Source organism: Rhinatrema bivittatum, chromosome 8, assembly GCF_901001135.1.
Source record: "Rhinatrema bivittatum chromosome 8, aRhiBiv1.1, whole genome shotgun sequence".
Taxonomy (NCBI): Eukaryota; Metazoa; Chordata; class Amphibia; order Gymnophiona; family Rhinatrematidae; genus Rhinatrema; species Rhinatrema bivittatum.
This window is the reverse complement of record NC_042622.1, coordinates 178,269,598-178,295,064: the sequence shown is the minus strand read 5'-3', so window position 1 is coordinate 178,295,064 and position 25,467 is coordinate 178,269,598. Positions and strand designations below refer to the sequence as shown.

General features: G+C 44.3%; 1 protein-coding gene across 5 annotated transcripts in view; it reads right to left on the bottom strand.

Moving 5' to 3' along the window:
• USP32 (ubiquitin specific peptidase 32) overlaps positions 1-25,467 on the bottom strand; it is a 430,766-nt gene that overhangs the window by 203,033 nt on the left and 202,266 nt on the right. For all 5 annotated transcript variants that reach the window (XM_029611622.1, XM_029611620.1, XM_029611623.1 and 2 more), the window contains 3 exons: positions 14,728-14,859; positions 13,610-13,717; positions 599-714 (listed from right to left, as the gene is read on the bottom strand). In XM_029611622.1, coding sequence (XP_029467482.1) covers positions 599-714; positions 13,610-13,717; positions 14,728-14,859 — 356 coding nt within the window. The remainder of the gene's footprint in view (positions 1-598; positions 715-13,609; positions 13,718-14,727; positions 14,860-25,467) is intronic.

Here is a 25,467-nt window from a genome sequence, read left to right as displayed (position 1 = left end):
GTTTGCTCTTTTGCATTTGTTTTTTATACTGGGAATTTGGTGTTTCTTGGATGCACATAATTTAAATTTTGAATAAATGTATTATAAATAAATACCTATGTGCCCAATGGAAACCAGCTCATGAAAAGCTAAATTCAACAGAATCTAACCAGATGCCTCACCTATGTTGTTTCTGGAACTAAATCCAACTTTTGGTACAAAATCTGTTAAGGGATTGATATTCAAAAGATTTACTGGATTAAAACTGGATTTTAGCTGGGTAAAAAGAAGCGATTCAATATCTAAAACTGGGCAGGTAAAGCCACAAGCTGCACAAACTTAACCAGGCAGAAAAGGGTCTGGCCAGAGGTGTTCCCAATCAGTGGAACAATCTGGGCTGACCGGATACCTTTACCTGCACAAGTCCAACCACTAGCCTAGATCTACCTGCTGACATTTTGAGCAGAGAGAGATTTTCAGCCATAACACTGGCAGAGTAAATGTGTCTGAATGTCCACAACTGGGGTCAATTTACCAGCTTCTCTTTATCCACTCAGCGGCTTTGAATATCAACCCCGAGGAAATCACTTTCACCTTTCAGTGCTCCCCCACTACTCACTGGTAACGTATCAGTGCGGTTATCCTTCCAGACTTCAAGCAGTGCAACAACCATTTCTTTAAGCTCAGTGCGAGACAAAACGCCATCCCGATCGATATCAAATACCTTGAAACAAACTGATTTAAAGACAGAAAAAGAAAAGAATACAACTGTTGTGCCACTGAAAAGCAGAGAACATCTTACACAAAGCAGTCAAACAGAACCTGAGAAATTGTAACCCAGTACTGAGAAGTATATCTTGGCAGCACTGCTGTACAATGGAACGAGATTTCATTTATCTGGCCAGCACACTAAATCTGGCACTACATAATACAGCTCAAGGGCAGAACAGGAGGAATGAACTATAAATTATGAGGCGAGCAAGATCACAAAAATATCACACTATCTACACTTTTTCAAATCTACTAATTTCATATTTTTTACCATATTTTCTGATATGTGAGCTACATTATAAATGTAAGGAAACTGTAGAACAAAGGGATCATGATAAAGGGATGGAGGAGGACAGAACTAGGTTTAATATAAGGAGATAGCTCTAGAAAGAAAGGGTGAATGCATGGACTGGCCTCTTCAGTGGAGATAAAAGTAATACTTACATTAATAAGGCACAGGAGAAGCAGAAAGGAACCCAAGAAGGATGAAAGTGAGGGTAAAGTTGGAAGCTGAGCAGGGTGTCTTTACTCTAGCAGACAGGAAAATTGATTGACTTGCTATATAAAAACAGACTACGATGGTAGATACCAACTGAAACGCCCATCCAAGTTTGCCCATTTATTCCTCCTGATGCAATACACTATACTTCCGCTTTACCCTCATTTCCCTACTAATCATCTGTACTTATCCTATGCTTTCCTATTTTTCCTGCCAGGGCCCATAGGCACCATCACTCTCTCACAATTTGGCTTACAAGCTGCCTCCCATCAACTTGATATAGCCCTTGGGCCTTAAGAGCTCTTCCACTGGGAAGAAGAGCTCCTTGAAAGGGGGGCAAATTGGGACAAAAAAACTACAATGTGCCACCCAACTTCAAGGCAGTCTGTATGATTCCTCCATGCCCCCACAATTGGGAGCAGCAGGGCCAGCAGAAGCTTTGGTTTCTTATGCCATCCCCTCTCCCTCAACTAGCAGTCAGGAGCAGCATGGCCCATGGGGTTGTAAGAAGCAGTGGCTTCCTCCCCCTCAGCAGTCAGGAGTAGCGCAGCCGGAAAAAAAAAAAAAGCATCAATCTTTCCATCCCCCGGCAGTCAGGATTAGCATGGCCCATGGAGCGAACCACCATCAGCCTCCCAACACCCAGTAGTCAAGAGAAGTACGAGCCATAGGGTGGCAAGAAGTATCAGCTTCCTACTCCCCACCCCCCCTCCCACCACCCACCACCCCTGGCAGTGAAGAAAAGATCAGCTGTGGGGCTGGAAGAAAAAGCAGAGATCTCTTCCACACATACCCCCTGGGCAGTCAGGAGCAGTGCAGCCCACAGAGCCATAAGAACTTCCATCGGCCTTTCCCCTTCACCCCATAAGTCAAGAGCAGAAGCAGCGTGGTCTGGAGAACATTAAATAAAAAAGAAAAAGATAAAGAGGAAGAGCCTGGTGGGTCATGGGCTGAAGGAGGAGGCTGCTGTCCCTTGTGCTGCCAAAGAGGAAGAGAGCATAGAATGTGTATGTGATTATGAGAGTAAAAGAAAGAGCAAACAAGCAAATGAGCTTGTGTGTGTGTGTGTGTGTGTATAACCGAACACGTGAGAAAGCAAATGAGCATATGTGTGTGTGTGTGTGTGTGTGTGTGTGTATAACCGAACACGTGAGAAAGCAAATGAGCATATGTGTGTGTGTGTGTAAAACCGAACACGTGAGAAAGCAAATGAGCATATGTGTGTGTGTGTGTAAAACCGAACACGTGAGAAAGCAAATGAGCATATGTGTGTGTGTGTAACCGAACACGTGAGAAAGCAAATGAGCATATGTGTGTGTGTGTGTAACCGAACACGTGAGAAAGCAAATGAGCATATGTGTGTGTGTGTGTAACCGAACACGTGAGAAAGCAAATGAGCATGTGTGTGTATAACCGAACACATGAGAAAGCAAATGAGCATGTGTGTGTGTGTGTGTGTAACCGAACACGTGAGAAAGCAAATGAGCGTGTGTGTGTATAACCGAACACATGAGAAAGCAAATGAGCATATGTGTGTGTGTGTGTAACCGAACACGTGAGAAAGCAAATGAGCATATGTGTGTGTGTGTAACCGAACACGTGAGAAAGCAAATGAGCATATGTGTGTGTGTAACCAAACACGTGAGAAAGCAAATGAGCATGTGTGTGTGTGTGTAACCGAACACGTGAGAAAGCAAATGAGCATGTGTGTGTGTGTGTAACCGAACACGTGAGAAAGCAAATGAGCATGTGTGTGTGTGTGTAACCGAACACGTGAGAAAGCAAATGAGCATGTGTGTGTGTGTGTAACCGAACACGTGAGAAAGCAAATGAGCATATGTGTGTGTGTAACCGAACACATGAGAAAGCAAATGAGCATGTGTGTGTGTGTAACCGAACACGTGAGAAAGCAAATGAGCATATGTGTGTGTGTAACCGAACATGTGAGAAAGCAAATGAGCATATGTGTGTGTGTGTAACCAAACACGTGAGAAAGCAAATGAGCATGTGTGTGTATAACCGAACACATGAGAAAGCAAATGAGCATATATGTGTGTGTGTAACCGAACACGTGAGAAAGCAAATGAGCATGTGCGTGTGTGTGTGTGTAACCTAACATGTGAGAAAGCAAATGAGCATATGTGTGTGTGTGTGTAACCGAACACGTGAGAAAGCAAATGAGCATGTGTGTGTGTAACTGAACATGTAAGAATGCAAATGAATGTGTGTGTGTAGGTGTATGAATGAGCATGCGAGACAGAGTAAACGAGCATGTGTTTATGTGTGTGTGTATATTTGATTGAGCATGTAAGAAAAGAGAAAGTTTATGCACCCCCCCCTTCCTGCTAATCCACGACAATCTCAAGTCATCTGGAAATCAAAAGTTCCCAAGTATGGAAATCAGGGGATTTTATCCTATTAGTTTTACTTATTGAGTGTTGTTTGATGAATCTGTTTTGAAATATTTTATTGGCATTTTGAAAAATTTTATATAAGTTTTTACTATCAGATATTCTATTTGTCAGCTGTTTTGAAATATTTATTTTTTTCATTAGTATGGTTTTACTATTATGATGTTTATATTTCTTAATTTTATTGTCTGATGTTCTATAAGGAATGGTGAGGTTTCTGTTTTTCCATTGTCACACTGTGGCTTGTTGCAGTTTCCAGTTTACTATTTGTCTGGATGTTCCTATTTGCACTTTATGGTCTCTTTATTCTATATTTTGCAAGGCTTTGTCTGTATTGCATGTGTGAATGAGGTAAGGTATTCTATCAGCATGTAGTTTCTGTAGGGATCTATAGCAGCCTGGCTTTTTTGGTTCCCCCCACCCCCACCAACAGGAGGTGTATTGGTGTTTTAGGACTTGGTGTAATATTTGTAGTATTGCATTTTCATAAGTAGCATTGTTACTATTTGTGTGCTGGCAGTTAGTACTGTTTTGCTATGGAAGGTTTGTTATACTGTAATTGTAATTCAGTTTACTCATGGCTTTCTGAAGGCCAAGCCCAGAGGTACTGTTAGGGCTGGGCACAAGGAGCTCATGCCCAGAGTCTAACCAGCAATGCCCAGAGCCTGAGCCACACATCTGAAGGGTGGCAATGGAGGCAGCAGCAGCAATTAAAAGCCTTTCCCAGGTCTCCCAGCAAGTGGAATGAATGCAGATCTCAGGGAGTCTTCTGTAAGTTGCAGCACACCTGCGCACAACTTTTCCCGTAGGCGCACACAGCTCCCCCCTACCCAAGTACAGGGAGGTTAGCGGGGCCATGGTGGATCCTATCCCACTATAGCCCGAAGTGTGGAGGAGGCCAGAAGATCGTGATGGAGCTCATCCTACTACGGCCCAAAGTGAGGAGGCAGCTGGCGGGGCCGTGGTGGAACCCATACCACCAGAGCCCGAAGCAAAGAGGAGGCCGTGTGTGTGTACGTCTGTATGAGAACTTGTGAGCCTGTGTGTTTGTGTGCAAACCTGTGTTCATATATTTGTGCCTGTGTGAGAGCCTGTGTGCGCTTGCCTGTGTGTCACATATAGGCTCTTATAGGCATGTGTAAACACAATGTGTGTGTGAGAGCATAGGCATGTACAGTGTATGAGAGAGGGAGTATGTGAGAGAATGAATGTGTTAGTGTGTTTGTTTGAGAGAGAGAAGATAAAGTTTGTGTGGCTCTACCTCCCCCAATCCACAACAAACTCTGGGGAACAGGAAATCAAAATATCCCAGGTGTAGAGAGCAGGAGATTTTTTCTAATCCTTATTAGTTCTAATTATTAGGTGTAATTTGATATTTCTGCTATGTTGAAATATTTTATTGTTTTCCTGGGAAATATTAGAACTTTTTTCTTTACTGGATGTTTTATTCATCAGATGTTTTGAAATATTTTATCGCTGTTTGGGAAATACATTGAAGGGGGGCGGGGGGTAGTGGAAGGCCTGTGCCCCAGATCTTTTAAGAACCTGGCAACATCCCTGGCGAAGCCCACACCCAGCCTGTATTACTATAGGCCTAATACCATATGGATTCTAAGAATCTTTTTTTTTCCTTACTTTTTTTTTTGCAGGGTTTTCTGGTTGGCACCACAGCAGTGCATGTAAATATAATATACATAGTGCTGTAAATTATATTTTTTCCTCAGAATGTTCTTTTTGATGTAAAATCTGTTATTATAAATACATAATTTATGTAGGGAGAGCATGACCAAAAGCAGAGGGAGGTGGAGTAGTGCTGCGCAAGCTCTAAGGTTTGCCTAGGGCACCCAATACATTTGCTTCGGCCCTGGGAAAGGGTGGAAGCTGTGACGTGCTGGAAGATAACCGTGAAAGATGAGAGAGGGAGAGAAGGCTCACGAGAACAAGAAAGAATGCAGTTGCTGAGGAGATGGACAAAGGGACAAGATAGCTGGAGATGGAATGTCATCATTACTATGTTACATTTTTAAATAAACAAGCTAGAAATTACTATTCAGTTAGAGATTCATAACCATACAGAGCAAAGATTCACATGTTTGGGATACAAGTCACATTTATAAATCATAAATAATAATAATGTCAGGTTTTAAATTTTTAAAAGATCCAGATTTGGACCAGTTGGTAAGGGTTGTGCACTGCCATGCAGGTAGTCCCTGGTTCGATCCCCAGGTTGACCAGAGTTGGAGGCCTTATTCACAACCCTCAGGGAGGAAAGAGTCATAGCCACTGCCTAAGGAAGCCGCCTAGTGGTTGGATTGGGAGACCCAGGACTGCAGGGATCTGAAAGGAGCCCAGGACTGTCACTGCAATGACGGGGTAAATCTAAGTTGGAAGGGGGGGGAAAAAAGCTCCACGGGAGTTGTGCATGAAGGCTCATGGTGCCAGGATCCCTGTGTACTGGTTCCGATTGATCTGGAAACCCAAAAGAGCAGGAAGAAACTGCTGGGTCAAAATGCAAATGAAAGCCCCCTAGGGTCTCCCGGCTCGTGGTGCTGTACGTTGCACTCAGGGCAAGGGCACACTTTTTCACCTGCCAAAACGCCTGGTTACGGCTCTGGGTTCCATGTATCTACTGTTTCTTCCGTGAAGAAACATTTTCTTCTAGGGCTCATGGGTGTACCCCATCTAAGCCTCTGTCCGCTGAAAAAGGCTTTCCACAGAGGGTGTTTGCGTGTCTCTATCATATCTGCCCTCTCCCTCCTCTCCTCTAGGGTACACATATTGTCCTCAGAGGGCTTCCCTTCAGCAGCACTTTCCATGTTACTCTAAGTATTAGTAAAAAGTTCTGCACGACATCCACACATTCTGAAGACACTGAATAAAATGCTATTTGTCTATACAAAAAAATGATAAATCATAACCTAATTAGAACAGTTAATCATATTACAGATCTGCCCTGGATTAATATAATACTTTACTGCATTGGTGTGTTCAATGCCTCCTCTCTTTCTTGAAAATTAAATTAATTCATTAAATCAGGCAAGTAGTAGTGATATATTTCGGGGTGGTCATCTTTCAATAACCAATATTGAGCAATAAAGTGAAGATGTTGTTTCCCATTTATGTTATTAATCTATTACTACTAAATGACACTTTAGTACCCAATAAGCAGCTATAACGATAACATTTACAGTACCATAATTCACATATTCTCAAATATTTGATGACGTGGCTGTAACTTAAATATCTGATTAAAGTGCATGTTTAATATGTAACATTTGCAAATTTTGAAATACAAAAGATATCATTTGTATTGTTTTCACGTGTACTATATGTCCTTTAATTTCTAATACAAGATGGCATAAATAAAAATCTCCTATCGACTGTTTCTTCTCTATGCCTGGAAAGTGCTGTGTACACATTCAAGCATTGCATAAATGTTTAATAATAGTAGTGATAGCATATTCTATCAATGGTTTAAAAGGGAACAACATATTAAAAAAATAGGCCATAACTGGCAAAACCAGAACAATGAATGAAAGTCAGCCTGCTCAATAAGTGTTATATTAAGGGCAATTTTCAAAACTTAAGGCCCAATTTTAAATGGCCCACGTGAGTAAAAAACAGGGGTTACACGCACGGCCGGGCCTTGTGCGCATTTTAAAAGGGGGCCCAGCTCTTGTGTGTTAACCCCTGTTACGCGCACAAGAGCAGGGCCTCAGCAAAGGGGCGGTCTGGGGGGCAGGGCTGAAGGCACCCAGTACAGCGGCCATTTGCTGCTATGCTGGCGCACGCAACTTGCTACTGTTCCTTTGGAGGAGCAAAAGGTAATTTAAAAAAAAAAAAAAAAGGGTACCTACGGTAGAGATAGGGGGCGGGCAGGAGAAGGGAAGTTAGGGCGCAATTTTATAACATGTGCTCACCGGCGCGCACATGTTATAAAATCGCGCGACCATGTGTGCTCGCCGGGTAGCGCACGCCCATTGAGGCGCATTTTTTAAAAATCTACCCCTTTATGAGGAAAAACTGTTATGGGAGCGCTAGGGAGCGGTCCTGATTCCAGGGAGATAGTGTGCGCTTAGGCCATGGCACAACCCCAGAGGAACTCCAAAGAAGCGCCGAGGCAGGTAAGACGTGTCCGAGCACGGGCGAAGAGGCTGAAGAAAGGGGCCCTGACCTGTGCCGAATCCGAACACACCAGAAGAAACCCAACAACGCAATGTGGGTCTCTGGGGTAGCCCTCAGGATACTCAGAGACTTAGGCAAGGACTCAGGATTCGGCTACTAGTACGGGTTGAGTACTGCACAGCAGTGCGCCCTACACAGCCTCCCATGGCTGGTCGCGGACCACACCGTAAGCGAAGCAGTCTCCAAGTGAGGAGGTGAAGACTTGGATCCGTAACCTGTCGAAGATTCAGGAGAGGCCTGCACCGAGGCACGCCCTACACAACCATCCGTGGTAGGTCACAGACCACACTGAACAGAGCAGGTTCTGGCTTGAGCCTTGGGCATGGACAGAAGCAGGCACAAGATACTCCAAAGATCGGGAACAGGATTCAAGACTCGGAACTCAGAATCAGGAACAGACTTCGGCATTCAAAATAGGAGCCTTCCGGAGACATGCACTGCAGAGGTGAAGATAGGCCTTGTGCCACAAAGCGCCCTACACAGTCCCCCATTGGCTGGTAACGAACCACGACAGTGGCTCGCCAGGAAGGATGAGCAAGTAGGGAACCTGGAAGCAGGACGAAGTCCTGGAGATGAGGACATCAGGATAAGAACTGGAACATGGGACATCAGGAACATCTGGAGAGAACATAGGATCCAATGAGAGACCAGGAACCACGGACAAGGATAAGGGAGCTCCCACGAAGAACAAAGGAACTTGAAGAAGCGATGGACCTCAGAAGCCTCCTTTAACAATGAGCTGGAACAAAGGAAGAATCCAGGAGCAGACTGGCTCCTTGCGAAGGCCACAAGGGACTGACGAGGAGCCCTTTTATAGGGCTGAAGAAAAGACGCCCTGGAGACATCATCAGGCGGGGCCGCAAGGCTTTTCCTGCCGTGGGCCCTTTAAGTAGCACAGAGAGGCGCGGCCGCGCACCTAGAGAAAGGCCAGGACCTGGGCCAGCGGTGGCTGCATCCATGCCACGAAGATCAGGCTGGAGGCGGCACTAGGCCGCAAAACGGAGTCCTTATGTCAGCGGCTCCATGCCACCAAGGCAAGCGGTGGCGCTCGGGCCGCGTTGGAGACGGCGGAGTCAGCCGCGGCTCTGAGCCACGGGAACAAGCAGCGGGGCCCAGGCTGCGGAGAAGAGGTGGCGATGTCTGTGGTGGTTCTGCCTACCGCGAGGGACTGGCAGCGGCGCTCAGGCCATGACACTGGCAGTGTCGGCGGCAGCCTCCAGGCCGCAAGAAGAGACGGCAGCGGCAGCGGCCTCTGGGCTGTGGAGGTGAGAGGCTGCTTGCGGCTAGGCCCGCAAGCAGCATCGTAACAGCAACCCCTCCTCAAAGACCACCTCCTCAAGCCTCCTATCAGCAGCTTGGAAGGGTCGAAGGTATCACATCCATACCATCAGGAGGAGATCAAGGGGCCAAGAACAGAAGCTGGAATTCCTTGGCGAAGGACTGAAACGAGGAAGGTAATCGAAGCTGAAGACATGGAACGGAGGTAGTCGAAGATTCAGACAAAGATGTACACAGGCCAACACTGAAGGCACAGATTAAACATCATACAGGGTTGCAGGACAGCTAGGCTGCATCTCGGGTTCTTGTAATCAAGGTCGTAGAAAGCTTATGGCTCCTATACCATCTTGGAAATGGCAGGGTAAAGGTCGGAGATCCATTTCTTGAATTCTCCAAGGTTGAAGCTGTTGTTGAAAGATGAGGTACTGAACCGCAGAATTGAAGCTGAGTGGAAGGATCCTAGGAAGACTAGTACTTCAACGATTCTACTATGGAAGAAGTTGACGATAAGGAGTCCAGGTGGCAGACCAGAACGCATCAATGAATAGCCTTAGCATTTCTGTAAGGCAGAAAACATTCCAATAGTTGTCAAAATCCGGGATAAGCATGGGGAAGCATACAGCATTAGACACTAGCCAATGGTTCAAGAGCAAGGTCTTAGGGGATTCCAATGTCCGAGTGGACAAGGCAGTCTCTTAGATGATAAGATGTTAGGGCAAGCATGAACTCCTTAGCTTGCGGTATTCAAAAAGGTAGCAGACAAAATAAGGTAGCTACTTCCTGGTGGTCACAGAATGGAATTATTTTCGGCAGCAGACTTGACATGAAGCCTTCTATGCTGGTATCTGGTCTTCATACAGCAGTAGCATAGGCGTTGATTAGATTCACTCGGCTGGAGGTATAATTCAATGAGGAAGAAGTCTACTTAAAAACAGAACAGGAACTATTGTAGGCACAGACCTTCTTGTATTTTCTTTAAGGGGCGGGCCTTAGATGAGGCTAGAACTCAAGGTTTCTTGGTTTAAAGTTGACACTCCCACTTGAGTTATTCTTGATTGATGGTAGAGTTTGTCAAGTGCCAGTTAGTAGGCCAGGACCTTAGCAGAAAAAGGCCTGACAGATTAAGGCTGATGGACTGGTAGGTAGAGTCGTCCTCTGGGGTACTTAGGAACAATGCCAGGGGAAGATGTACTAGGAGAGATGCGCTTAAACAGACGTCCTTGCTAGGCTGATGAGACTTGCAGCGGACTCCAGACTCTTTTAAACAAGATGACAACCAGCGATGAGGTCTTCAAATCGTCACTGGCGGGTTGTGTTCAAGCGTTGCAAGAAGAAACGTTGAAAACGTAGGAACCACAGAGAGATGTCACTGGTCTTGAAGTAAAAGGTGGTAAGCAAAGCTGAAATGTGGAAACTGGTTGAATCTGAAAATGCTGAGCGTAACAAGCCTTCAACTCAAGGATGAAAAGAGGTAATCCAGACCCCAGTTGAAAAATGGCAACAGATAGGGTGCAGGTGCCACCTGCAGGTCGTCTGGAACGAGGAGCCTTGATAGGCTGTAGAGTTGGTAACCATGAAGTGCGGATACCCCTTGCAAGGCAGTGAAGCTGATAGACAGAAGGCACAGGGTTTCTAGCTTCGTGATGATAACTCCTGGGTGCAGGCGCCTCCTGCAGGTCATGAAGAAAAATAAACCCAGGGAAAAAAATATAAAAATCTTGACAAGGGGGAAGCAGGGAAAAGGAACCAAAAGCTTAGGCAGCTTATGGAAAGCTAGTGAACATGGGTGTAGGCGCCACCTGCAGGTTGTGAAACAAAAATATACTCAAGCCATACGGGTGCTTCCCAAGGAATGTTCTTGGTGAACGAGCAGATGCTAGCGCCTCCAGCGAGTCATAGAAAAAAAGAAAAAATCCCAAACAAAGGCTGGCGCCTCCAGCAGGTCAAGGGATTCTCAGTAAAACTTGAACAAGAATTCTCGAGCAAAAATTTCTTGAATCAGGAACTCTGGAAACAAGGCATGGGCCCGTCACAGGAACACGCTCACCGGACACATGGCCTTCGCAATCTGTTGCAGGAGTGCTAGGAAGCAGTCCGCCCTTAGGCCAAGGCACGACCCCAGAGGAACTCCGAAGAAGCGCCGAGCTAGGCAAGACGTGACCGAGCACGGGCGGACAGGCTGAAGAAAGGGGCCCTGACCTGTGCCGAACCCAAACGCACCAGAAGAGACCCAACAACGCAATGTTGGTCTCTGGGGTAGCCCTCCAGCCACTCGAAAGCCCTTTCGGACCCACCATCTGGGAACGGCAGGCGTGACAGGATGGACAGAGGTCAAGGACAGGTGATGGTATAGGAACAAGAACGAGACATAGGCACTTAGAGACTAGACAAGAATTCAGGATGCTCAGAGACATAGACGAAGATACAGGACACTCAGAGACTTGGAGGAGGATTCAGGATACTCGGAGACTTAGGCAAGGACTCAGGATATGGGTACTAGAATGGTTTGAATACTGCACCGCAGCACACCCTACACAGCTGCCCGTTTCTGGTCGCGGACCACGCCAGAAGTGAAGCAGACTCCAAGTGAAGAGGTGAAGACTTGGATCTGGGAACATGTTGAAGATTCAGGAGAGGCCTGTACCAAGGGGTGCCGTACACAGTTGCCCGTGGCTGGTCGCGGACCACGCTGAACAGAGCAGGTTCTGGCTTGAGTCTTGGGCATGGACGGAAGCAGGCACAAGGTACTCCGAAGACCGGGAACAGGATTCAAGACTCGGAACTCTGATTCAGGAACAGACCTCGGCATTCAAAATAGGAGCCTTCCGGAGACATGCGCTGCAGAGGTGAAGATAGGCCTTGTGCCACGAAGCGCCCTACACAGCCCTCCATGGGCTGGTCACGGACCATGACAGTGGCACGCCAGGAAGGATGAGCAAGTAGGGAACCTGGAAGCAGGACGAAGAGCTGGAGATGAGGACATCAGGATCAGGACTGGAAACCGGGACATCAGGAACATGTGGAGACAGGAACATCGGAGAGAATCCAATGAGAGACCAGGAACCATGGACAAGGGAGCTCCCACAAAGAATAAAGGACCTTGAAGAAGCGATGGACCTCAGAAGCCTCCTCGAGCGATGAGCTGGAAGAATCCAGGAGCGAACTGCAACTTGCAAAGGCCATGAAGGATTGACGAGGAGCCCTTTAATAGGGCTGAAGAGAAGATGCCCTGGAGACGCCATCAGGCAGGGCCCAAGGGGCTTTTCCTGCCGTGGGCCCTTTAAGTAGCAGAGAGAGGCATGGCCGCGTGCCTAGAGGAAGGCCAGGATCTGGGACAGCAGTGGCGGTGTCCATGCCGCCAAGATCAGGCTGGAGGCGGCATTAGGCCTCAAAACGGAGTCCTCACGTCGGCGGCTCCATTCCTCGAAGACAGGCGGCAGTGCTCGGGCCGCATTGGAGACTGTGGAGTCGGCGGAGGCTCTAAGCCATGGGAACAAGCGGCGGGGCCCAGGCCATGGAGAAGGGGTGGCAGCAGCGGCAGCCTCCAGGCCATGGGAAGAGATGGCGATGTCAGCGGTGGCTCTGCCCGCTGTGAGGGACAGATGGCGGCGCTTAGGCCGCAACTCTGGCAGCGTCAGCGGTGGCCTCTGGGCCGCAAGAAGAGACGGCATCGGCGGAGGCCTCCGGGCTGTGGAGGTGAGAAGCTGCTTGCAGCTAGGCCCGCAAGCAGCATCGTAACAAAAACACATTTAACAGCACAAAAATCCCCTCTCCTCCACGTACAGGGAAAAATACACAAAACACAGTAAATGATAGCAGAAGACAACCAAAATGACCCATCCAGTTGGCCACTCCCTGCATGTTACTCCCATGTCTTCCGTAAAGGGTTGTAACTGCCGTTCTGTGCAGGTTACCCGTCCTTTTGTTTAGGGTTGTAACTGCTATATCATGTAGGTTATCCTCATGCACATATTTTTACCCACAGCATAAACAAAAAAGAGGAGTAGCACTCATACTGGGAGATGGAACATGCAAATGGGGATTTCAGTTGGAAATCTCTGCTTGTTCATTACAACGCATACTTTGCACTTGCTCCAAAACAGGTGTACTCCTGACCCATTTTCAAAAGGAAACCTTGGAATTTCCCTTTGAAAATGAGGGAATTGAATCTGCAGGGAGTATGACAATTGCCCCCTTCAAATCTATATTCACACCACAAGAAATATTTGATAAAAGACAAAGAGGCAGATTCATACTCCCCAGTTAGAATGGATTTACATATCAGGAATAGCTAGAACAGCCAAGCAAACTGGCCAACTATACCTTTCTGGGCACATAAATTATCTTGCTACAGGGTACACATGTACCAAACTCAAAAAATACTCTTTTGTGCTTCCCAAGAAAACATTAAAAATAAAATGTTGTAGAACAGATTTGAGAAAATTTCTAAATTAAAACTTCAATTAGCCATGTTTGGCAAACTCACATTTTTGTCTTTCTGCCAGGGGTCCCCTGCAACATGCTGAGAGCCCACAGGAGATTTCCTTGAAGTCTATGTGATTGTCACGATTCTCATCAAAAGCATCAAATAAACCTACAAGACAAGAACGCATCCATGCTTGGTGACCATGCTGAATCACGTTGCTGTCATTAAAAATGAAAGCCTGCATGGCTTTGTTTTCTCTTTTAGTTCAGAGCATTTGGAGAGAGAGAGAGCATTCTTATGGCGCAACACTCAATTTTAATGGCATGGTGGTTTAGGTTCTAAGCACTATGCCTCAGCTGTAACAGCTCCCTAGCATGTTAAACTGCCCATTTGGATCTTCTTGTTGAACAAAAACAATGATGCAGTTTCGCGTAAGGCAGAATTTTAACAGGGAAACATTAGGGATTTACCTCAAGGTAATTATCCCATGAGGAATGGAGGCACCTGACTTTGCTTGCTTGCTTCACAAAACCCCAGGGATGTAAATATTTCATTGTTACTATAGCTCTCAGACATGGATACCAAATAATAGTTTCCCATTCTGCGGCTGCACCACTGAATATCCTGAACAAGTTAGCCAGATATGGACATCTTAGCATTATGGACCATAACTGGGTGGTTTAGTATTAGCAAATTTTGGGAAGGCTATGCTGAACTGTAGCTTTAAAGAAAAACATTGTGCATCTGCAGGGGGTTATTTTATTATAGGCTGTATACATTTGTAGGTTGTTATGTACCCAAGTTACACAAAGTTTTACATAGAAATGTACTTATCCCACAAAACTTTGCACATACAATTTTACCAGCTATTCGGTGTGCGCAGTTTTGCCGAGAAAATTTCTATGTATACGTTTTAGAATCATAAATTCTGGGTGGAAAGTTCCAATCCCACCCCGGAACGCCTCTCCCAATTCACATAAAAGCATGCACACACAGTAAATGCCCTCAAGGGACATTTCTGCTGGGAACGCACACTTTTAGCCGCAGAAGTCTCTCCTTGTATAGGCAACATGCTCTAAAAAAATTACAGCGCTACAAAAAAGCTCATCTGTTGATGAAAAACACAGCTCCAAATTAACAACACAATTTCCGAAAATTACTAATTGAACATGCAGTACCTTCACTCAAAGACAGATGAATAGGGGGGGACACCAAAGGGCCGAAGGTTTCCAAATCAAAACGGCCTGTACGGGACTGAGCCTTCAGCAACCAATATCGCTTTTCAAGGTCGATAATGTCAGATTCTTCCACTGTAAAACCAAAGGCAAAACCAATATGAGTCTCCTGAATGTGAAAACTACAATCTGTAAGTAAAACAGAACCTCCTTAGGGAAGGCATTCATTCAGTGTAATTGTGACAGAAATTGCTAGTGACTTTTACCGCATTACTGCTAACCCCTATCCAAACGCTGAGGATGCAGTTTTTGTAACCTTTGAATGTATAAACATATTTAAATGCTTCTTTACTTCATGAGCCATTTTACCTTCCTACCCCCACCTCTAAAACAAGGAAAACTTCACATTTCAGGAGCAACTAAACCACCACCACCACACTCTCCTTCAATAACATTTGAAAGCATGGAATTACTAACATCATGTGTTCTTGCTCTTGAAATCCAACATGACTGATCATTACAGTTACTTTGCTACTCAAAAAAACAGAGACAGGGTAGGTAAAATGGGAAAGAAATAATTTTGTAACCTACTGTAATAATAATTTTTACTGTTTTTTTCAAAGCTTTCCTTTCTAAATGTTTTACATCAAAACAATAGACCTGTACTTCATTTTCACTTATTATCTATTCTCCAAACATGCTTTCAGTTCAACGGAAACAGAGATAAAAAAAAGTCACAGTTTTATTACAATGAGCCTGCAGTGAACACAGGCATATCTGTCATTTCTGACACACATTAAACAAGGTGCCTCTCCCTTCATACTACTTGGACTACTTTTGTCATTTTAATTAACGCGTTAATTAAAATGACAAAAATGGAAAGAGTTTTGATTGCATAGGTTATGTCGCTACTACCTTCCACAACCCACTGGATTACATCCTGAACTCACAACAGTTTTTCTTTAGATTTCTAAGAAGCAACCCACAACTTGCTCTTCTATACCTCTCCTTGAAGTTCCTGCTTCACAGCAAAACTCTGCAAATTTAAACAGAGGTTAGACCTATCTTGCTGAGCCCAATTCCAGACAGCTTGCAGCTGAGACTTCAATCTCCAAATCCTTGCTGCTGCACCATGGCTGCACAGCCATTCCCAGCTGAGCAACCCTGGCAGCCTCCCTTTTAAGCACAAAAAAAGCCCAGTGGGACTTGAACATGAGAACACAGCAGAGAGTTTATCTAAAGAAACCTTATTTAATTTGAATTTGCAGGTAAAACATTTATGGTTAGCAATCCAGTTCCAGCAGTCTGGTTATGCACCATGATTGTGATGACTCTACGGCAGTTAATGGAAGAACGACATAGTGACACCCCAGGACATTAGGTAGTCAGTTTGGAAACAGCAGGCACCCACTCCCCATAAGCAATGGTGGTGGATGGGCACTCCAGCAAGGCCACCAGGACCTAGGCGGCCAGATGTTCTGTCAACAGCCTTGCTAGTTTCGGTAGCTGTTTAGATTATTTCAGAGCTTGATGGAAAGACATGGGGGTGGGAGCTAGGTGTTAGATTAAGCATGGGAACTTGCATGATCATCTACCCAAGATGGGAGAGCACCAAAGATGACGACAACCAAAACCTGAAGAAGCGATATCCTACAAGCAAGTCAAGATTCTATGCTGGCTGCTGGGATATGCTTAGCAGTGTAGACATGAATAACTGGGCAGATTCAATGGGCCAATTGGTCTTTATCGGCCATCACCTACTGTTACTATTAATATAGAGCATACGGTTATTTCTACACTCTCAACAGGAAAAAAATAAGAAACTGAATGAATACAAAAATATTTGCTGAACTTTCAAAAGCTAGGCTTGCGCATTAATTAAACCAAACAAGGTCATAGAACAAAAACATTCAACTATTGTCTCAACAGCAGGCACAACACAGTGAGCCGACAACATCTAATGAAGAGCAATCTTTGCCATCACCTTTCTGCCTCTACTTTCCAAATTATTAATTTTAATAAAGAGATTTAAAGTGCCAGGTATGTTTTTAAATTATAGGATGGCACCTAGAAGATACAATGTACTTTAAGAACGCTTTTTTTTTTTCTGCCATTCATTCCATGCAGGTTCATTGAAACAGACTGAAATTGGGATTTGTAAGGTCAGATAAAAATGATGACCACCTTTGCATGAAACTTCTCTAACAAAGGGCAATACATTTTGGGCTCTAGAAATCCTCAGTGATTTCCCCCTTCTCTGGCACTATGTTCTACCATAACAATCATCCTGCTATTAGATTTGCATTATACATACAAAATACAGTTCTGTTTGGTTCTAATTTCAAATTCATCAGCAAAGGGAGGGTCAAAGGTATTAACAAAAAAACTGCTGGATCTGAACAATTTCATCTCACTACAGCTTCAATAATCTGAATGCAAAATATAAAGAATTAACCTTTCACAGCTCTATAAATAGTTTATCTACGACAGGGCCCTGGCAGGACAACTGCTTCTTGTTAATAAATGGTCTCTGGTGCCTACGTTGCATTTATGAATTTCATAAAGCGTCTACTCAAAACTAACTCAAACCCTTGAATTTAAACTGCAGACTGCCATGTATTGCCATACGAAGGGGGTTATATCTTGACATCTTGGTTTCTTGCTCTAACCAGGCCAAAGGACGGAAGAGAAATCCTAGTAGAAATCTGATTTAAGAGCTCAGATCCATGTGGAAGCAAGATCACATGTGGCCTGTCCTGTGCTTAATATAGAAAGCTCCTGATATAGAAATACACAGAAGAAATCAAAGCATCCAGGTTCCGATGCTGGAAAAAATCTCCCTTCTTTGGTTCTACAAATCTATTAACTATAGTTATGATGGAGCTGGAATCTTTTTACACTGTAATAATTATCCAAGAAGGTGGTGTCAATGAGCTTCCAGATCACCCAGGTCCTTTCAATAAGAAGTTTTGAAGAACTTTTCAGGCTGAGATACAGTAATTTCCTTTGTATTTCTGCAATTCAAAAATTAATTGTTAAAATAATGGTGACAATACTGAAAAGCATTTTATGTAGGTAAACACAGGTTTACCTGCTTAAAAACATATTCCTTCCTACCCCTTTATCCCTCCTCTGGGTATGCAGATAAAAAGATTTGTATAAAAAAAAGAGGCAGAGTTAAGTCAAGAGAGCAAAAGGATATGCAGAAATTTTATTTTCAAATTCCCAGGCATACTTTCCCATGTGAACTTTGTACCTGCTCCCATGCAGGAGCAAAGTACACAGGTACAAAGTAGTTACAGTGTGCGCACTGGGTGGACTTTCCATGGAAAATCTGCTTGCAGACTGAGGAAATTCAAGCTTGCTCTCTAAATACTTTATATATGATCTGGCAACCAATACTTTGTGTTATTATTCTTCTAATAATGGCAGTACATGTGCTAAATATTGTATTCCATGGTCATAGAAACATGATGGCAGCCTTCTAGTCTGCCCATCCACCCAATTAATTTAGCTTTACAATTCCCATCACTTCCTTAGAAAGTAAAAATAACACTCAAACCCTTGGAAAATTATACCAATTACATCTGAAAGAGCAGGTTAAGAAACACTGAAATGGCAGGTTGAAGCAAGAATTTTCTTGAAGCATGTCATATACAATGAGATTATTGCTACACCTTTCGAGGTTTCCACTATTATAACCAATTTAGTTTAATTCCGATTATAACATAAAAGTCTTCTGCTGCTTCGCTGAATACATTCCAATGAATGGGATAATTTTCACCAGCCAGCGTACATTCTAACTCATATTCAATAGGAAAACAGCCATGGGGTTTTCCTTTGAAAAGTGGCAGCCACAAAGCATGCACACTAATATGAGTAAATGGCTTTGAAATTGTTCTCTAAAGCAGAGGGTCCTCAAGGGCCCCTACCAGTCAGGATATCCCTAATGAATATGCTTGAGATCGATTTGGATGCACACTGCTTCAAATGCATGCAACTCTATTTCATTAATGTTCATTAGAGTTATCCGGAAATTCCAATCAGTTCGGGGCCTTCAAAGACTGGAGTTGCCCACGCCTACTCTAAAGGTCTAAGCATAGGGTCTGGAAGTAATACTTTTTGCTTTGAATACTCATTATTTCACTGAAAATAATGAGTAGAATGTACAAATTGGCCCATAATGATCACAGAGGAACTGAACCAGGTTCTCTGAAAAAGGGAACAAAAGAACACCACTCATCATCCCCCTACTCCTAACAAGGGCTTCCTGTCACCCTGGAAACCTGTGCAAAGGGTGGGGTGCTACAGGGCTTCTGATCACGAGAAGGCTCACCGGCCCCGTGCTGAATTTACTTATAAACATTTGACATTTCACCTTTTCCAATCTAGTCTCAATTCCCTTCCTGAAGTTGCTGCTGCAGGGCCAGCGCCTATGGAAGCCCGAATCAGCAACAAGGCAGTGGCATCACTCTGGCACCTATGAAAGTTTGGTGCCAAAGGCAATTTGCCTATGCCTAAAATCAGGCCTGATTCAGCTAACACTTTCCACTCACAAAAAAAAAAATCCAACTTATTCATGATTAAGAAAGCAGACTCATGCTGTAGTCTGAGAGAAGAAAATTGAACATTTAGCCCATTAGGCAGAATAGAGAGCTTAGATGGGAGTAGGGTTACAGTTGAGGATGCAAAGATGATTTAGAATTTGTGTTCCGCGATTATGGATTTAAGACCCAATTTTTGATGGCCTGCGCGCGTAAAATCCGGGGGATACGCACATGGCCAAGCAGTGCGCACGCCAAGTGTATTTTAGAAATGGCCCAACCACACGTGTATCTCCTGGAACGCGCAGAAGTGCCAGGCCAGCAAAAAGGGGTGGGCCAGGGCTGACCGGGACAGCAGCCATTAAGCCCTGTCCCAGGGAAGCATGCGCCGGCCAGCTGCTGGCATGCAGAAGTTACTTCTGATCCGAAGGAGCAGTAAGTATTTAAACTAAAAAAAAATTAGACTAGCTAGATAGGGGTTAGGGGTCAGGGAGGAGAGGGGGAAAAGGTACTTAGGGGGATAGGCAAGTTCCCTCCCAGTCTGCTCCTTAATTTTATTTATTTATTTATTTATTTATTTATTTAAAGAATTTATATACCGGGGTTCCTGTATGTATACATATCACCCCGGTTTACAAGGAACCAAAAACTATCGCTAAGGAACCGTAACTATCGCTTCATTTAATTGGAGGGAGGGAACTGGGGAAGGCCTACTTGCATCACCACACGTTTTTTAAAATGTATCCCTCCCCTGGCACGTCCCGAACTCCCCCCCCCCCCCCGCCGCACATGCGCTCGCAGATATTAAAGTACAGTGCGCATGTGCGTGCGGGAATCATATTTTGTAACATGTGGGTGGCAACGCATACATGTTATCAAATAGCCATGTCCATGTGCGTGCACTGGGAACCGCATGCACATGGATGCCTGGGCGCGTTTTTTAAAATCGACCCTTTATTGTTATTAATATCTATGATATATATATTTATTGATAATTGTATATATTGTATTATAATTGCATTAAGACCAGATTTAATGCAATTAATAAATGTGATGACATGACAAAAGCAGTCTAATTTTTTAATACAATCTAAAGGCAATCAACTGAGAGCATAAAAATGACCATCAGAACTCCTTCCCCTGTTCTTCCTCTTCATTTAATCATGCCCTGACCTCTTGAAAGGATACTTTTAAAATGGCTTTCAACTGGTGGTCAAAAGGGTGGCAAACTAGAGATGAAGAAGAAGGGAGAAGCTAAGGCCCACCAATCATTTTTCTACTCCCAGTTAAAATATAAAACCTGGGGAGGAAGTGACATCACCAGATGTTAGTGGACGCTTGAAACCGCTTCTCCCTCTCGGATCCCAGCCAATAGTGCCATAAATTAATTGAGACCCAGTTCTATGAGCTGCTGCAGAGCACGTAAGGATAGAGGAATGATAGCTAAGAAAAAACTGGTGGATTTAAAGCTCCTTTCCTTCGATGCGGGTGGCTCTCGGTTTGCGGTCTTAAGTGACGCACCAGAGACCACAAAATGGCTGACGCTGGAAGCTCAGGCGCTGAAGGAAATGAGTTCTCAACACAAGATAAAGAGTTGACAAAAGAGGATTTTGGGCAATGGTTTCATGAAATTCAGGGAGATATTAAATCCCTGAAAGCAGATATGCAGGGGGCCTTAATGATTTTCGTACTGATCTGACCGATTTTGGATGCAGAATTGATGAAGTGGAAACTGGTATGGAAGATCAGAGTTCTGAAATCACCTCTCTTCATACTGAAATTTCTACCCTTCAACAAGCCAACTCAGAGATGGCCTTGAAATTAGAGGATTTGGAAAACGGGTCAAGAAGATCTAACATCCGCATCCGCGGAGTCCCAGAAACAGAGGACTTTGAGGACGCAGGTTTGGTAGTACAGAAAATCTGCCGAGCTATTCTTAATACTAGAGAGAACGACGATACATTGCATGATACGGACATAGTTTTGAATCGGGCGCACCATTCTCTCGGTAGACCAACTAAGAATGTTCCACGCGATATAACTGCTTGCGTTCATAATTTTGGTTTGAAGGAACAGATAATGCAGCAGGCCCGGTCTATGGGTAATATCTCTTGGGAGGACAATGACATTGCTCTATTTAGTGATCTATCACCTCTCACACTCAAAAAACGAAGGGATCTCCGTACTGTAACATCATTCCTCTGATGAGAAAATGTGAGATACCGCTGATTATTTCCATGTGGATTATCCTTTACCATCAGTAGAGTCAGTTCCTGAATCACCTCAGAGGAAGACGCTATTCCAATTTTAACACCTTTGGGTTTCACTGTGTCCTCGAAGTCCGAGGGCCCCCGGGCTAAACCGCCAGGTGGTAATCCAAAACGGTAGAGAGTTGGAAAGAACGGCTCCAGACTTCGGAGGCGATCTCAAGACCCTACTCAAGATGGTGTTGTAGACCCATGAAGACCTGACTTGATTTTGGAAGGATCTTTTTGAATAAGTGTCTCAATCATTGTTTGATTCCTAGTGGACGACTTAGCCTATTTTCTTGTCTCTTAATAATGCAACAGGTTGTTTGCGGGTGTGCTTCAGTCTAACATGGTTCCCTGTATTCCTCATCTTTAGTAGAATTTTCTTGTGAACACCCTCAGACGAGGAAGATATTTTGATTTTCTTTTTGGGTTTCAATACACCCTCGATTCGGAGGCTATGAGTTATCAGTTGCCCAGAGGTATCTTACCCATATAAAACGTGAGAATAACTGTTATTGTCTCCAGAGACGACATGGAGATGACGTTGATCACCGCTGTTGGAACAATAACTTGGAAGGCACATTTTTATTTATGTTTTATTCAGTGTGTTGCTGACACATTGATGGTTTAGTTTCTGCTATTTGTCATTCCATAATAAAACGGGGTGGTTCTGGATGCACCCAATTTTCATCTTACCATTTCTAGTATTTTCATGAACGAGAGATATTCTCTTATTTTTGCTTTTGGACCTTTCAGAATTTCCCTTTTTATTGCTTTTGTTATTTTTATGTTTGCTCTTTGGGACCACATATGTATGTTATTTTCTATGCTTGGGGCTGTTTGGCTGGGAGGGGGAGGGGGTGACATGCTTCCTTCAGTATGCGTCATCTAAGAGTGGCGCTTGGGATTGTTAAGGGGGGGTGGGGTGCAGAGAATTCTGGGAGACTGCAACAGAGTCTAGTTTATATATGGTTTTTTTGGTATGCATACGAGTCCTATTTGGCCAGCTTGGTCGGACTTATTTTATATTATTGTTCTTCAAACTTTTGATTATGGCTGACATTAAATTTGTCTCTTTCAATGTTAAGGGTTTAAATACCCCATACAAAAGGTCAGTGATGTTTAAGGATCTTATTCACATGCAAGTTTCTATTGCATTTATACAGGAGACCCATATACACAGGCGAGATGAACGATTGTTAAAGTCTCACCGATACGAACCTATTTTTCTGGCAGCTAACACACCACGGCATAAATATCATGGGGTAGAGCAGGGGTCAGGAACCTATGGCTGCGAGCCAGATGTGGCTCTTTTGATGGCTGCATCTGGCTCGCAGACAAATCTTTAATAAAAAAAGTAAAAATCTAACAAAATCCCCCACCCTCTTGACGCCCCCCAAGACCTCCAAAATTAATTTACTACAACCCCCCACCCTCCTGACCCCCCCAAGACCTGCCAAAAGTCCCTGGTGGTCCAGCGGGGGTCCGGGAGCGGTCCGGGAGCGATCTCCTGGACTTGGGTTGTCGGCTGCCAGTAGTCAAAATGGGGCCGACGGCCCTGTGCCCTCACTATGTCACTGGGGTCGACCAATGGCAGCGGTAGCCCCTGTGACATAGTAAGGGCAAAGGGCTGTCGACGCTATTTTGATTACTGGCAGCCGACGGCCCTTTGCCCTTACTATGCCACAGGGGCTACCGCTGCCATTGGTCGACCCCAGTGACATAGTGAGGGCAAAGGGCCGTCGGCACCATTTTGACTACTGGCAGCCGACAGCCCAAATCCAGGAGATCGCTCCCGGACCGCTCCCGGACCCCCGCTGGACCACCAGGGACTTTTGGCAGGTCTTGGGGGGGGGGGGGTCAGGAGGGTGGTAGTACATTAATTTTGGAGGTCTTGGGGGGCGTCAGGAGGGTGGGGGTTTTTGTTAGATTTTTACTTTTTTATTAAAGATTTTTCTGCGAGCCCTGGACCCCCGCTGGACCACCAGGGACTTTTGGAAGGTCTTGGGGATTCAGGAGGGTGGGGGGGTTTTAGTTAGTATGGCTCTCACAGAATTACATTTTAAAATATGTGGCGTTCATGGCTCTCTCAGCCAAAAAGGTTCCCGACCCCTGGGATAGAGAGTTTTATCTCCAAGGATTTACGGGTTCAAGTGCTCTCAATATATCGCTATGAACATAGTCTTTTCTGATCGTTCATCTACGCCTCCATGGGTCCCTTTTGATATTGGTTAATGTATATTGTCCGATTGGTCTTCAGAAAGAGCTCCTCCATGATATCGACAAGATTTTACTTGCTTCAGAAAGTGGGAGGATTATCTTTGGGGGAGACCACTAGTGGACTGTTCCAGGGGTAGGGGACACTACTCGCCGCAGGCTAAGCAGGCCCTCTATCAATTTATGGATAGATGGGGCTTAATAGATGTGTGATGGGAACAACATGTAGCAGATTGTGATTACACTTTTGATTCCTCCCCCCCATGACATTTATACCGGAATTGATTTTTTTCCTTATTGACTGATCCTTAATGTTGGATGTTATCTCCTCTGGAATTGGTAATATATCTTGGTTGGATCACGCTCCCATCTGGTGGCCCATGCGCACTTCTAAGGGTAACTCTGGGCAGAGATTTTGGAGACAAAATGATTTTTTGATTAAAGATGACACTACAGTGCGGCAAATTAGAGATTCTATATCGGAATACCTACAATTAAACGATTCCAAAGAGATGTATCCGGTAGTTATATGGGACTACCTTAAAGCAGTCCTACAGGGGAAATTTATCTCCATTGCAACTTACCAGAAAAAAATAAAATTGCAATTAAGGACTGAGCTGGAATCTCAGTTATCTCATTTGGAGCATGAACATAAACAAAATCCCTCTATCCAGTTACTTCATCGATTAAAAGAGATTCGCTATAAGATACAATCCTTGGAACTAGACAATGTTACTTCCCAATTGGATTATGTAAAACAAACTTATTATGAATTTGGGAATAAGGCGAGTAGGTTGTTAGCCCATGCCCTGAAGACCAAAATTTCTCAATCTCAAACAGTGCAGATTAAAGATGCTGCGGGCCACCTTTTACAAGAAGAGGAGCTCATTAGAGATAGTTTCAATCAATTTTACACTGAATTATACTCTAAAGATAGTTCTATAATGGATCCAGATATTGATCGTTTTCTAGCCAATATCCAACTGCCCCGGCTGGATGGTAATTTAGCGATATGCTTGGGTGATCCCATAACTACTGCTGAGGTTCTTGAGGCAATCTCGGAATTAAAACCTGGGAAGGCGTCCGGTTTGGATGGGTTTACCCCTTTTTTTTTTTTTATAAAAAGTTTAAAGAAGTACTGGTAACACCCCTGATTGCAATGTTTAATAAAGCAGGAATCACTATCATTTCTAAGCCTGGGAAAGACCCTTCCCCTCTGTGGCTCGTATAGGCTGATTTCTCTCATTAACGTGGATCTTAAATTGTTAGCCAGGGTCCTAGCGAAGCGCTTAAATTTAGTTATCCCTTTATTGATCCATGCTGATCAGGGAGGGTTTATCCCGGGTAGAACGATAGGAGATAATATTAGGAAAATTATTAGTCTCATTCATATTACCAGAAGGATGCAACGCCCATCTGTGCTTTTTGCAGTTGATGCTGAAAAAGCGTTTGACAGGGTGCACTGGCCATTCCTGTTTAAAGTAATGTCTAAAATGGGAATTGATAATAATTTCCTTAGTTGGATACGAGCATTATACACAGAACCTTTAACATGTATCAAAATAAATGGAGGCTATTCCCCAGATTTTGCAGTACAATGGGGTGAGAGACAGGGGTGTTCCCTTATCTCTGCTTTTTATTCGCAATATCTGTGGAACCCCTAGCGGAACAGATCAGACAGAATAGAGCAGTCTGGGGAGTTCATATTGGAGGCAAGCAACATAAAATCT